General features: G+C 48.7%; 1 protein-coding gene across 1 annotated transcript in view; it reads right to left on the minus strand.

The window, feature by feature from the left end:
• CSMD2 (CUB and Sushi multiple domains 2) overlaps positions 1–14,942 on the minus strand; it is a 593,647-nt gene that overhangs the window by 310,001 nt on the left and 268,704 nt on the right. Inside the window, exon 6 of the mRNA XM_032877161.1 lies at positions 1,622–1,734. Coding sequence (XP_032733052.1) covers positions 1,622–1,734 — 113 coding nt within the window. The remainder of the gene's footprint in view (positions 1–1,621; positions 1,735–14,942) is intronic.

Consider the following 14,942-nt stretch of genomic DNA (forward strand, 5'->3'; position numbering starts at 1 on the left):
TGCTCCTGATCTTCTAGAGGCTGCCACAGAGCTCGGTTCTTGTCCCCCATTGTCTGGCATCAAACTATAACCCACGGCCATGCCAAACAGGCCCTCGGGCACCCGAAATAGTAGAAATCCTGGTACCTATTTAACCTGATAAAATGATAATATTCATCTCTGCTTTTCTATTTTGGAAAATACAAATAAAAGATCCAGACAGGTGCTTCGCTTCCACAAAAGCCCACGGTCTGCAGTGGAAAAATGTTTTCAGGAAAGCTCTCAGAGTGAGGCTCTATGAAGCTCATCAGACCAGGGTGGCTTTGGGGTTTATTTTTTAAATATTTCAAAGGTGTCCTGCTACCCTGAGCTAAGGAAGTGAGGCTGTTTAGGAAAGGTCCCAGATTTTACAGGTAAGGCCTCTGCCTCCAGTGCCAGTTTTATCCTAGTTTCAGGCCAGAAAGCCTGGCCCTGGGGGCCTGGTGGCGGGGGCTGCCCCCTGCCCCCTCCAGGTGAGTGGTGGGCCACTGCTGTCCGGAGCCAGAGCCTCCAAGCCGGGGTTGGGAGGGACACACTGCCCTGCTCTCCACCTGAGAATCTGCATTCCCCCCCTGCCCCTACCCCCTGACCCAGCACACCCCTGCCGGGAGGCACTTCGTACTTTTTATCAGCCTTACATGGTCCCATTCTCTGCACACCATTGGTTTTCCTCACTCGCTCACTTACAACGTGAGCCTACCCCACCTTTTATTCCCGAGGGCCTTCCAGGGCCTTCTGCTTAATAGGTGTGCAATACAAGTTCACTGTCGAATCAATCAGAACCAACAACAGCTTGTAATTGGTAGCAGTTAAGGGCTTAATGAGCAAGTTCTAAAGCCCACCCTTGGTGTTTATAAATTTTGTGTACTTCGAGCAAACTCAAGGTTGAAAGGAATGTCCTCATCTACTCCCATACATTCCCTGGACTTTGGATCTCCTCCAGGCCTGAGGAGCTCCCTGTCTTGGGGAGAGCCAGTTCTCCTGGATTGGAGCAGAAATCTGCTTACCTATGATTTCCACCTGCCATTCCGAGTCTGGTTTCTGGCTGCCAGGCAGCCCTTCACAGACTAGGGCACATGAGCTACAGCACTCCTAGAGTTCCCCTGCCCGCGTGTGTAATACATTTGGGTGCTATATAACACAAAAGACAGTCTTCCGCTTTACACCAGGGGAGGTGGAACACCGGTGAATGAGAGGTTGGGCTCTGGATTCAATAGGCAGGAGGAGTTCAGATAACCTTGGGAAACTGGTTTAATTGCTCTGGGCCTCACCTTCCTTGTCCATATAATGGGGATGGTGACACCACTTACTTCACAGTGGAATGATAAGGGTTAAATGAGATGATGCTTATCAAGTGCCCAGCACAGTGCCTGGCTCTTCAAAGGCACTTGGTGGGGCCTGGGATGGGCCTGGAGAAGGGCAGCTCGGGCCACATGACCCCATTGCTGCCTGGGGCAGCAGGCCACTGTGGCAGATGCAGAGATGCCGATGTGGAGACCCTAGGTCTGCAAATAGGAACAGGATGCTAGAGGCATGTCTGGGGACAGGATGAGCTCCCAGGAGTCACTGCAGCCCATGGAGGCAGCATGGCAGCCCCACCTACCTTGGTATTGGGCACTGAAACCACGCTGCCGGTGGTTGCCGTCCGAGGTAAAGTGCAGCCGAAGCCAGTTCTTGCTGCTGATGACCGGGGCTGGGAGGCTGGCTCCAGTGAACCTGTGGGAACACGACATCAGCAGGGTTAGGGGTGAGACAGGGGCAGGCATCCAGGCGTGAACCCATTTCCCATGTGAGCTAGGGCCTCAGTCCAGGCCTAGAGTGGGAAGGAAGGGTGGTGCCACCCTGGCTGCCCTCCAGCGACCTAGGGACTGAGCAGCTTCAGGTGGCTCTTTAGGGGCCCTTCCCACCTGGGTTACCTTAAGAAGCTGTGGAGAGGGTGGGTCCTTCAGGCCAGGAGCAGAGGCCCATCCCCTCCCCCCAGATAGGAGTGTTGACAGGTGTCACTCCCTTGTGCCACAGACCGCAGTTGCAGGAGCTTTCTCCTGCAGTCCTCCCAGCAGAGCCCACCCACCCCCATCTAAGATCCTGATTCCCCCAGCAAAAATCCAGCCAACAACCTCAGGGCCAAGGATCAGTTACCCCTAGTGAGGCCCCAGGGAGTCTGTGGAAAGGGCCAACACAGGTACTCTAGGCAGTGTGGCCCTTCAGTGGTGTGAGAGCCCATTCTGGGATCACTCAGTAGGCCCCAGGTCTCCTCTAGCTCTTCCCCTAGTGCTGCTGCCTCCATAAGAAGCCTCCCCCTTCCTGCTGGGTCCACCCCTCCTCTCTTAGATTAGCCTCTTCTGGCTCCCAGCTAGTCCAGCCCAGAAAGCAGGGCACCGAGGTCTCTCCTGCTGTCACTGTTCAGTGCTCTAGCCTCTTGACAAATTGCCATCTTGGGCCAACTTCCAGGTCAACCAGATCCTTCCTCTTGGAGCACAGGAACCTTCAGGGGCTCCCTAGTAGCTACAAAAGACATGATGCTTTTCAAAATTCCCACCTGTCCCCTGCCGGAATGAGCCTCTACTCAGTGCTGGCCCTCTCCACCATACTCAGGCCAAGCTGTGGTATCCTCCACCCCCTGTGTGCTCCCTGCACCCAGGAACCCCCTCCATCTTATCTTCTCTCGTCTACTTCACAGCCTCCCAGTTGGCCCATACACTGGTGTTCCCCCCTCTTCCTCCCCACATAAGAATCAGGTACAAATCTTCCCAATGCCTCCACTCTGGCAATATCACACCTCCCTCCTGTCTGCTCCCACCCCCGCAGGGACACCCCACCACCAACTCCTAAGCATGTACACTTTGTCCTTTCCTAGATCTTCCCCTTTACTGCTGGGAACAGGTCCACCTGTAGCCCTCTCTCCTGCACCCCCCCATGTCACCTGAGATGACTTCGGGAAGCCCTCAAACATCATGTCCTGAGAAAGCCTTTCCTCTTCTGCTTGGCTTTGTAGCCACGTGGATTTGGGTTCCGATCCACTTAGCTTCAGCACTTAGTAGCAGTGTGACCTAGGACTAGTTACTCAACCTTTCTGAGGATGAGAATATGAATAGCAGCCTGAAGACCTGTGGACAAAGAACATAGCCCAGTCCCAGCCACATAGGGGCTCGAGAAATCTCATTTTCCTTTTCCCTCCTCCATGATGCCACATCACTGCATTCTGATTATGATTCCCTATCTAGGTGTGTGTCTCCCTATGATACCTCCTCAAAGAGGGCACTGTAACCTGGTGGTGAAGCTTGGGCTCTACAGGGATCAGCTCTGTTATCTTAAGAAAAATTACTTCTGCTCTCCATAACTTTAACTTTAAAACGGGGAAAATGACAACCATTCCTTCAAAGAGTTGCAAGGATTAAATAAGGCAATACACAACAAAGACCTTAGCATGGTCCCTGGCAAACAGAGAGCTTTTGGTAAATGGTGGCTGCTCTTTTCTTCTTTTCCACTTGCATTCTTCATCTCTGAACCAAGCACCAAGCACAATGGTTGATACAAAGCAGGGACATCAGGATTCCAGTACAAAACAGGTGGTGCAGTCATCTGAGAATAATTCCAGGAGTTCCATGAATGGACTCTTTGTAAAGGGACAACCACCAGGGATGGGGCAGTTTCCATACAGCTTATGGAACTGTCTTGGGCCTGGGGAAGAAATGGTGTCCCTGAAAAAGAAGGCTGTACGGAAAGGGCCACCATATAGGACCCAGCTCTTCAGGCAGTTTGTGGAAGTCCCACCCGGAGGGAACAGGGAATGGATACCCAGAACTCACTTTCCTCCCTCCCCTCCTCCAGTCTCCTGCTGACGCTTCTGTTGATCTCTCCCAATTAGAAGTCAGAAACAAAGGAGCATACTGATGTAGCCCCACCCACAGTGAAGTCTTTCTAGACACGGAACCAAGTGGAGAAGGTTGGGGAGAGTATTTGGAGGGACAAGTGGAAGAGCTCCGGCATGGTGGGTCCCTATAAATATGTAATAAGCAAAGGAATTAACCAAGTGGTTTCATACCCTGGCAAAACTGAGTTTTTACTATAATGAAAATGCTGACACACACCGAACTCCAGTAATATAACCCATATTGCCATGGTAAGAGCTATTCTAGAAACCAATTACCGTATTTTACCAGGTCCCATTTAAAATAGTTTATTATAGGCTGAGTCATTTAAGTTTTCTAAGGAGCCACAAACAGTATTGTGGTTTTTTCCTTCCCAGGCCAAATTCAATTCTATCTCAATGACAAAGCTTAGAGACTATTTACATAAGGGAAGTAGAAATAGGGAGAATTTACCTGAATAATTCAGAACCAAAGGCTGTTTATTGCAAAATAGAATGTAGGGAGGGTGCCAGAGTCCCAGGAGCAGGAGGAGAGTAATGATCCGGATGGAAAGTGGACTTCTCCAGCCCTGGTACCTGCTCTAACTCCAGCTGCCCAGTTTGGAGAAGCCCCAAGGGACATCTGTTTTCTATCTCTCCCACACCTTTACTCATCCCTAGGACTCCTGCTAACTGTTCCCTCCCAAGGCTTAAACATTCAGGGCCCTGTCGTGCCTTCACACCTTTACTCTGTTCTGCTCCTGCTTCCTCACACATAAATGCACATTGGAGAATTTTCTTCGCAACTATCCCAGGAACTGGGGGCTTCCGTGTTGTTGTCATCACATCAGACTCTGCCATTGAGATGGTGCCCTGTGTCACTGACAACTCTCCAACAAGCCAATGACACACACAATGGCATGGATGACTCTCAGAAGTATTATACTGATAAAAGAGGACATACGGTACAGTTCCATTTATATGAAACTCTGGGAAAGACTAATCTATAGCAAAAGAAAGCAGGTTAGTCATTGCCAGAGCTGGGGGTGAGAGATACCAGCAGGGATCCCCTGGAAGGGAGTACAAGGGACCCTCCTCAGGTGATAGAAATGTTTTACATTGTGAAGGAGATGGTGGTTATATGGGATGTACACATTGGTCAAAGCTTTAAAAACCGTACATTTAAAATGGGTCACTTTATTTTTTGCAAAATTTACCCAAAATAGAGTTAATTAAAAACAGTCTTTAGTGGCTCCTATCCTTGGTGTAAAAGACCTTTCTATGGCCTTAGGCTTTAAAAAAAGAGTCAGAGTGTCCTCACCTCTCTTACCTCCTCCTCCTCTCTCCACCTCATTCTTTCTGTTCTAGCCACACGGGTCTCCTTGCTGTTCAAAACTGGCCAGACTAACATAACATAATGAAAAAGATAAACAAAAACAAAAACAAAACAAAACAACAAAAAAACCTGGCCAGACCTCCTCTGGCCTCAGGGCCTTTGCACTTGATATTCCCTCTGCCTGCTAGCTGGCTCTTCTCCCAGACATCCATGTGGCTCACCTCCTCACTTCGTCTAAGGCTTTGATCAAATGTCACCTTCTTGGTGAAGTCTTTCTGGTCTGACTCCTGCCTGCCTACCTTCCCTGAGCACACGCGCACATACACACACAGACACACAAAAAAACCTTCTCCAACCAAACAGAAGACCTTACTTGTACTTGAGCACACACTGTTTTTTTGTGCTTCTCTGCCTTTGCACTTGCTGCTTTCTGCCCTTTCCCATTGTATGAGCTGGCTGCACAGAGAAGTGAAGAAACTTGTTCAAGGTCACACAGCTATTAAATGGGCAGAGGTGGGAGTCAAACTCAAACCATCCCACTTAGAGCCTATGTACTCAGCCTCTGCATTGTATTGCCACGTACACCCAAGCATGAAGGAAGGCAGTGGAACAGTTCAGGCTGAATTCTATTCTGTTTCTTTTCCTCCCCTCTCACATCCCCCCCGCCAGGATCCTCTTTAATTTTGCTCCCTCTTAGAATCATAATTAAAGGCGAGAAACTCAAAGAGAGATTCTCCCCTTCAAACCTTTCTGTCCACATTAACTTCACTCTGGGGGGCCTGGGGAACTCCAAGTTCGCCCAGGAAACTGCTATTGCAGTATAGCATAAAATGTATTTAAGCAATTACACTCAATTTTTTTTTTTCTTTTTGGTAAATTGACTTCCGTTAAATGGGGCTTCATTAATGGAATCTGGCTTGGGGAGAATAAAACAACAACAACAACAAAAACCACAACCGCTTCCTTTAATGCTTGTAGTTGATTATGGGAAAAGTGGCTTTGAATTCCCCTACAGCAATCTCTAAGTTCTTTTCTTGGTAATAAGAGAGCTCAGAGCAGACTCCCCAGAAAGCATTTCTTCTTAAGAAGCTTCTCCTACAGCCAGGATGCTGGGAGGGCTGAGATGATAACTGAGTCTGCAAGGAATCGCTTCCTAACTGTACGCAGAGGGGGAGGAGTATTAGGAGCTTCTGGTTTAAATTTCAGTATTCCTGAAAACTGACATGCTCAGCAGAACATTCACTCATTCATTTACTCATCGAGCACATATTGGATACGAGGCACTTGCATCCAATATGGATACAAGTGGATAAGTGGCACTTGCCAGTGGGTGCCACTCCCACTGGTTTCCTGGATATGGGCAGTCCTTGCAAAGCCTGAACTCTACCATATTCATCTGTACAACCTCAACTCCTCGGTCAATAGCATCTGGCTTCTGGGCTCCCAGAGCATCTCCTGTGGGCTTTATCTCTCAGCTAAGCTATGTGCACAGCCTGAATCTGACACAGGGTTAGAGAATCTCTGCATCCCAGGGGCAAGCAGAAGCCACCCTTCCAACTCCAAAGCTGGCTGGAGAGAATACAAAATATAGGAGGTGTGTCCCACTTTATCCCCACTCCCACACCCACTTCCCTCCCCACCTGCCATCTGCTCTCCTCTATGGGGGATGGAGAAGGCACCATGATGCAACCAGGAAAAACCCTTCTGGAAATGGCTTAGTGGTGGTAGGTAAAGGGTACCAAGGCCCTTGTTGGAGACCTGACTCCTGCTGCCACTGCCCCAGCCACCTCTTGTCAATAAAGTGAACACTTATTGACTCAGCTCTGATACTCATTCTCATCACCAATGATTTCCCTATCAGTTTTCCTTTAGCCAAATGCCTAGGATTCTTGCTAAGTCAAGATAAATGCTTTTCCCAGGACAAATCCATGATATCATCTATTTTCTTGGAACTGGGCAAAAGCTCGGGATGAATGCAGTTCTCTTTTGGATATGGACAGTTGGAGTCCCTAAACCTTAAGACCTATCTTTGGAAAGGCATCCCAATATCTGGTTCTCAGCAGTGCCTACCCAACCCAGTCAGTCATTCAGGCAGCTCTGAGCAGCTGAGCCACAGTATGAAAATTCAAATCCCAGCTACCCACCTGGAGGTTTTGGGACTTGTCTAACAAACCCAAGCTTCTGCCAATCATTCTTGCTCCTCAGTGTTCTTTCTTCCCATAATCCACACCATCTTCCTAGTCACCCAAACCAGGCATCATCCTTAACTCCTCCCATTCCTGCTCTCCGTGACCAACTGCAGCCACATCTTCTCTGCCTTGTGACCTCATGATCCTCACCTGGACTACTAAGACAGCCTTCTGTCCTGCCCTCTGCCCTCAATCCCTCTCTGTATTCTGGGGGTAGATTTCCCCGAGTTCCTGCCTTCCTAGAAACCCAGCAGCAAAGGGCCGCTGGCTCCAGTATTACAAAGTCTAGACTTTTTCATGTCTTCCCTCTCCAGTGACACCCACTTCGAGCCCCAGCTTCTTTCATGTCTCCATGCTTCTACATATGCTACTCCCTCTACCTGGAATGTCCTTTCCTGTTGCCCTACCTGACTTCCTGGGAAATATCACTGCTCCCATAAACCTAACCAAAATGTCTCCTTTTCTCCACCTCTCTCTTTCCCTGCCCGATGGGAGAAACATTTGCCTTCACTGTGGCCCCTCTGCACCATGCTCATGCCCCTGCCATCGTACTGGACACACCAAATCATAACCATCTCCCTGACTAGAAGCCAAGCTCTGTAAGAGCAGGGACAGAATTTTCTTTATCTCGCTATGTCCAGAAACACAGCACCGTGCCTGGCATGTGGAACAAGTCAATTCCTTAGAACAGGGGTTGGCAAACTATAGTTTGCTGTCTGTTTTTATAAATAAAGTTTTATTGGATCACAACCATGATCATTCATTTACGTATTGCCTCCTTTTCAAGCTATGATGGCGGAATTGAGTAGTTGGGGCAGAAACTATAACCTGCAAAACACCAAATATTTGTCTTGCCCTTTACAGAAACAATTTCCTGACACCTACCCTAAGCCTTGCAGATGACATAGCTTGTTGGTAAAAAGTAATTTCCAAGTAAGGAATAATAAAGGAATACATACACAGCTAAAATATTTCCTGATAGTGCACAAATACTTCAATGTACATTTATGCATCAATCCATTTAATGTAGTACCAAGGTCTTTTCTTTGATCACAGTTTTGTTCTTCACAATCTCTTATTTAAACTCCATCTATAATGCATCGTTCGCCATATCCGATTCAGCTACAGCTCATTCAGTCAATAAATATCTATCGTGCACCTGCCATGTGCCAGGCACTGTGTGGGGGCACTGGGGATGGAGTGGTGAGCAAGACAGTCCTGGTCCCTGCCCCGATGGAACTGAGCAATTGTCTCAGTCACTCACACCTAATATTTAGGAAGCAATTCTTTTTTAGAGATTCTCCTCCATGGAGTCTTTCCAAAGCACTCAATTTAGTTTCCATAGATGCAACTCTATTTCCTTTCACACTCATATTTCATCAGTTTATGTGATGTTTAATTTAAATCACATAATTACAATAACAAGTATGACTGGCACCAAGAGAGTTGGCAACAGACCCATCTGATTCCCAGAAAGTGCAAGACTCAGCTGGTGGGAGCATGGAGGGCATGGGCTTTGAGGGGGGGTGGGAGATGGCCTGCAGGCCGCTGGTGCTTAGAGTGCCACAGGGCATTGGTCAGGAAGTTCTAACAAGGCCATGGGAATTCCAGCTACCCCAGGAAGCTGCTCTGGTGGAGAGGGCTAAGAGCACTTCCGTTATACATGTCTTGTGAATGAATGAATCAATGAATGAACGAATGGCAGTCTCCTGCTTTCAGCTGTGGGCATCTTTTCTAATCACATCCCCTTTGCTACTAGGAGAGTGGGATTCAGTTAATATTAAAATCCTAATTGATGAGGACTTCACAGGACTTCCAGACCTAAGGGCCAGCTATGTATAGATCTCAACTACAGCCTTCCCAACAGATGGTCAGTTCAGATCTGTTCTGAATGCTTCCCAAGACTGATAAGTCAGCTTCTTGCCAAATCCTCCCAGTCCACTTTGATTTACCCCCACCCTTTTCTTGAAGCTTTCTGCTCATCCTTGAGCAGGCATCTTATAGCCACTGGCTCCAGAGAGTCTGGCTGGCTTCTCCTGTGTACCTTGGGACTCCTTGCACGTCCTCTACCCTGGTGCTTGCCTCACCAAGAATCATCCAGGGGTCTGCCTCATCCTCCAAACTGTGCGTTCCTGAAGACAGGGGCTATTTCTTTCTTCTTTAATTCTTTCATCAGTACCTTCCATGGAAACCTAACACGCCTCCATAAACATTGCTTACTAGAAGAAGGAACGCTTGAATGAGTCAATGAATGAATGAGATCCTTGCTAGTGAAAGCAGAGGGCATATGAGGGGGAAAACAGACCAGCAGGTGAGCCTGGAGACAGTGGTGAGAGCCTCCAAGGCCATAATGGGTTTCATCCTGGTTTCCTATGAAGATGCGCCCCCACACTCCCTTGGTCCCTCAGCCCTCGCCCTATCCCCTACTCATTTGCCAGCTGCTCGTACCTTTCTGGGGGACTCTTCTCATCCTGACACATCCCCCATGCACTAACCGTGAGGTCTCGTAATCAATGTGGGCAAATGTTCCTCCTTCCCCAGAAGGAGCTCAATAAACTCAACAAATTACCAGGGCTCTTCCCTGTTCAGCTAATTGTTAGCCCCAGGGAACCCACACAAGCTACATCAGGTAAACGCTTTTCCTCCAGATGCACTGCTCCCTGGAGGGCGAGTATGTGAACCAGGAAAAGGGAAGGACGGGCTCCCGGCACTGTCTGCCCCTGGGATGTGGGTGTCATCACCTCTGGGGGTCCTGGGGCCTGTGCGTTGGGGGTGGCACCTTGAGGAGGGCTGGGAGTGGCTTCGGGTGCTCATTTTTTGCATTCTCTGCAGGGCTGCTCACCCAGAAAGGCTGCTGGCTGAGGCGTCTCCTGACTGCGCAGAGCAGACTGGCACTGGGTCTGAGAACGGGAGCGGGGCCTGAAGGGCTGAGCTCCGGGTGAGGGGGCTCCCGGCATGCCCTCTGCTACCTTCCAAGGCCCCCGCGCCTCCCTCATTTTCTGTCAGTCCCACTCCCCTCCGTGAGCTACTGACGTCTGAAAAGCATGCGCCCCGCCGACCCCACGCGACCCACAGGGCGCGCCTGATTGGCTCAGGGTGGCCACGTGACACCAGTGGGGCCAATGGGCCCATGGGAAAGGGCCTCACCCGCGGGAGGGAGATTCCGGAAAGGGTGGCCCCACATCAAGTCTTCCACCTCTGACCCTGTACCTCCACCCCATCACTCTCACGGGATGTGGGTGCCTCGTACATTGTCCTCCTCCACGGCCTGCTGCCGTCTGCCTGGGACAGAATCTAAGCGCCCTCTCCGCCCTGCCCTGCTGCTGAATCCTTAGCTAGCCATTCTCTGCTCCCAGCCCGGGTCTGCATTGCACCAGGTTAGGCTGGAGAGCTCGCCTGGAGAGTTGATGGCCCCATGGACTAAAATGGTAAAGGCTGCCCCATCAGGCCTGGCCCCGGAAGTGGGTGCCTTAGGAACGTGGTGGCCGAGGCACACTCACACTCAACCTGACCCTCTCGCCTTCCTGGCTCAGGCCTCTGCCTAGGTGGAGATGTCCCCTGTCTGGGTTATCGCCTGTCTTGTTCCCCTACACAGAGGCAATAGGTTTAAGGAGGTCAAACGTTAAGGGCCAGGCCTCTGGAACCAACACAGCCTTGTATTTGAGTCTGGGCTCCACTATTTACTAGTTGTGTAAGTATGGGGATGTGCCAAAAATTCTCTGAACCTGTTTCCTCATCTGTGCAATGGGAGTCCTATGAACATCTGTGCTTATGTATATAAGGTGTCTAGGATTGTACCTGACACACAGCAGGTGCTTCACAAATGTGAACTACTCTCCCCCACCCTTGTTTAGCTAGGTCTGAGAGGAGGAGAAAGGATGGGATCTTATCAGAGCCTTGAACCCTATCTTCCAGTGCATACAGGGTTTAAGTAGACCCTGGAGTAGCCTAGCCTAGGTTTCCCTAGAGAAGTAAGGATTCCTGCACTCAGTCTGGTGACAGGACAGTACATGGGGGAAAAGACAGGGCACTCTGTGTCACCCAAGGTAGCCAGTCCATGTGGCAGCTACCTTCCCTTCTCCCTCAGCGGCTCTAGCCTTGCCTCCACCAGTTCCTGCTCTCTCAGTCTTGCCCATCTTCCACCTGTCACTAGCAGACATGAGTCAGAGAAGGGGCCTGTCCTCCTCCCAAGGATGGTGGCAATGTATGCCTTGCAGAGGCCTCTGGGGATTATATTTGGATAATACTTCTCATCCTGAGGAAATGTTTGCAGATGGCTTACTGAGGAGCCTCCCACGCCAGCCTCTGCCTGCCACTCGACTGCCACTCTTAGCTTGAGCAACATCAATGTCCCCCTCCCCCTCCAGGAGGAGGCAGCTAGCCAGCCCTGCCTGAGAGCCAGGCAGCTCTGAAGCCCTGGCTGAGGGCATGAGCCTCTAGTCAGCTGGAGAATGGATGGGCTAAAGCATCTTGGTGATGTGCAGGCCAGTGAGCAAGGTGTCCTAGTCAGATGGAGCTGGACTTGGATCCTGCCTCCACATCCACTGGCTGTGTGACCCTGGGAGATGGCTTCACCTCTCTGAGTCTCTCTTTTCCAGTATGTGTATCACAGTGCTTTGTGACAATTTGAGGTGCTATGATGATGCTCGTAAACTCCTGCTACGCCTTCAAGACATAGCAGCCACATATTCTTGATCACGGCATGTCTCCAGAAAGCAAGGGAGAGTCGTGGGCCAAGGGCTAATACTTACTAAATAGAAAGCAGTTTGGGGGGCACCTGGGTGGCTCAGTGGGTTAAGCCTCTGCCTTTGGCTCAAGTCATGGTCCTAGGGTTCTGGGATTGAACCCCACATCAGGCTTTCTGCTTGGTGGGGAGCCTGCTTACCACCCCCCCACCACCTGCCTCTCTGCCTACTCGTGATCTCTGTCAAATAAGTAAATAAAATCTTAAAAAAAAAAAAAAAAAAAGGCAGTTTGGGGTGGAGATTAGGAAAATGGGCCCTGGAAGTTTCCTGCTTGGGTTCAAGTCTCATCTCTTGTCTAACTATCAGCTGTCTAACTATGGGCAAGTGGCTGACCTGCTTTGGGCCTCAGTTTTCCCTGCTATTTACTAGGGTAACAACAGCACCCACTTCATAGAGCTGACAGGAGGTCTAAATGAGATAATGGGTATAAAAGCTCTTGGTATGGAGGGGCAAGATGGTGGAGAAGTAGGAGACCCTGTTTCAACCAGTCCCCTAAAGTGAGCTAAATATCTACCAGAACATTTTGAACACCCATGAAATCAGCCTGAGATGTAAGATTATACACTTCTGGATCACTACAGGGGCAGAAGACACCAATGGAGAGGTAAAGCAGAGTGGGAACACTCGGACTGATATCAGAGGATAAGCAGAAGGGGGAGGGAGCCACCAGAAGTGACTCATTGGAAAGTAATATCTCAATATGAAAGTGCCCTGTGATTGGGGACCAGCATTAACTTGGAGTCTGGTTAGAAGCACTGAAAGAGAGTAAAAGATCTTAAGAGGCAACTGGTGGAATCAGGTGGTCACAGGCACGGGCCTAAGCCCATGGTCCCAGGACGGTCACCACTGGCAACCACCCATGCCAGAAAGAGTCCAGCGGGGGCTCACGTCCGTGGTCCATGAGCCCATGGCTTTCCTCTGCTTGCACCACTGCTTGGGCTGGGCCCACTCCCACCCGTGCATGAGTGAGTCTGGTATGGGCACTGGCCCATGGTCTCTGGGCCCACTGACTTCTGCATGTGACCTGTGCTGCCACTGGGTGTGAGTGCACCGGTCGAGGGCATGGACCCCAGACAGCAGTCCCAGGAATGGCAGTCACCTGGGATCGGGCTCACCCGGACCAATATCATTCATGGCTTTAGTGGCACAGGGGTGCGCACCGCCTGTGGAAGGCTACACCGTTCAGTGGAGTTTGCAGAGGGGGAGTCTGTGTGTTCTGGACCACCCAGAGGGGAGCAGACTGAGGCTTCTCTCTGAGCCAGAGGTCTGGGTGCAGACGGTTTGCTTTCCACTAACCCTCTGAAAAGCCCTGCAAAAAGCCCCCAAAGAACAAAAACCTCCAGAGAACAAAAGCCTGAAAAGCTGGTTTTCACAGAGCCAAGCTCCTTGATAGTGGGTGGGGCAACTCAGCCCAAGCAGGACTGACTGAAAACAAACAAACAAACAAACATGGCAGGCCCCTCCAGCAGAAGACAAGCCAAAAGAACCAGAGGATGTTAATCACAGGGTCCCCATAAAACTGTAAAACCCCAACATCAGGGGAAAACAACATATTAAGCTCCTGGTATTGCCCCAAAACCTGTATATTTCATAGACAACTTTATTTTTTTTTAATTCGTTCTCATGATTCTTGTTCTTTTAATTTTTTTAACCTCCTTACCAGTACAACTAGAGGTTTAATACAACATACTGCATAACAACTTTTTAACTTGAACTTTTTTCATACATATACCTGTTTTTTTTTTCTTTTTTTATACATATAGATATAAGCTTCAAGGTAATCCTTTTTCCCTATTCAATACTACCTCTATATATAAACCAGTTTTAATTTCCCTGTATGTCTGGAAATTTGAGTCCTTTAACAAAGATAACAACATTCACCCAGGAAGAATCGAAATAACCTTCCACATCCACGTCAAGGATTTGTAAACACCTTCCCATCTTATTATTCTGTTAGTATTTGTGTATTTGTTTTTGTTTTTGTACTATTTAAATCTTATTCTTGGGGTTCATTTTGGCTGGTTTTTTCTTTTTTTCTTTTTTTTTTTCTTTTACTATTGTCAGTCTTTTTGTTTGTTCGTTTTTGTTTATGGACCTTATAAATCTTACTTTTGGGGTTCATTTTGGCTGGGTTTTCTTTTTTCTTTTCTTTCTTTTTTTTTTTTTTTCTTTTTGGTGGTTGATTCAAAAACTTTCCAGGGTGCACCTTGCCTGGATTGTGGTTGATATATTCAGCTATACATCCCCTTAACCACCTCTCACCAAAATGATTAGGAGGAGGAACACCCAACAGAGGAAAAATTCAGAGACTGTGCCCTCTGTCACAGAACTATTGGATATGGACATAAACAGTATGTCAGAAAGGGAATTCAGGGTAACAATTATCCGAGCAATGGCTAGTTTCGAGAAGACCATTAGTGGCAACACAGAAACTCTAAGGGTGGAAGTGAGGGCTAATCTGGCAGTACTAAAAAATGCTATCAGTGAGATCCAATCTAATCTAAATACTATAACAGCTAGAGTAATCAAGGCAGAAGATCAAATTATTGATCTAGAAGACAAACTGATAGAAAAGAAGGATCAAGAGGAGGCCTGGAACAAATAGCTTAGAAGTCATGAAAACAGAATTAGGGAAATAAATGATGCCATGAAACATTCCAACATCAGAATTATTGGGATCCTTGAGGGGGTGGAGAAAGAGAGAAGACTAGAAGATATATTTGAACAAATTCTGGATGAAAACTTCCTCAGTCTGGAGAATAAAACAAATGTTTGTGTCTTAGAGGCAGAAAGGATACCCCAAG

This window comes from Lontra canadensis, unplaced genomic scaffold (assembly GCF_010015895.1).
Source record: "Lontra canadensis isolate GAN:19392208 unplaced genomic scaffold, GSC_riverotter_1.0 scaffold60, whole genome shotgun sequence".
NCBI classification, from domain to species: Eukaryota; Metazoa; Chordata; class Mammalia; order Carnivora; family Mustelidae; genus Lontra; species Lontra canadensis.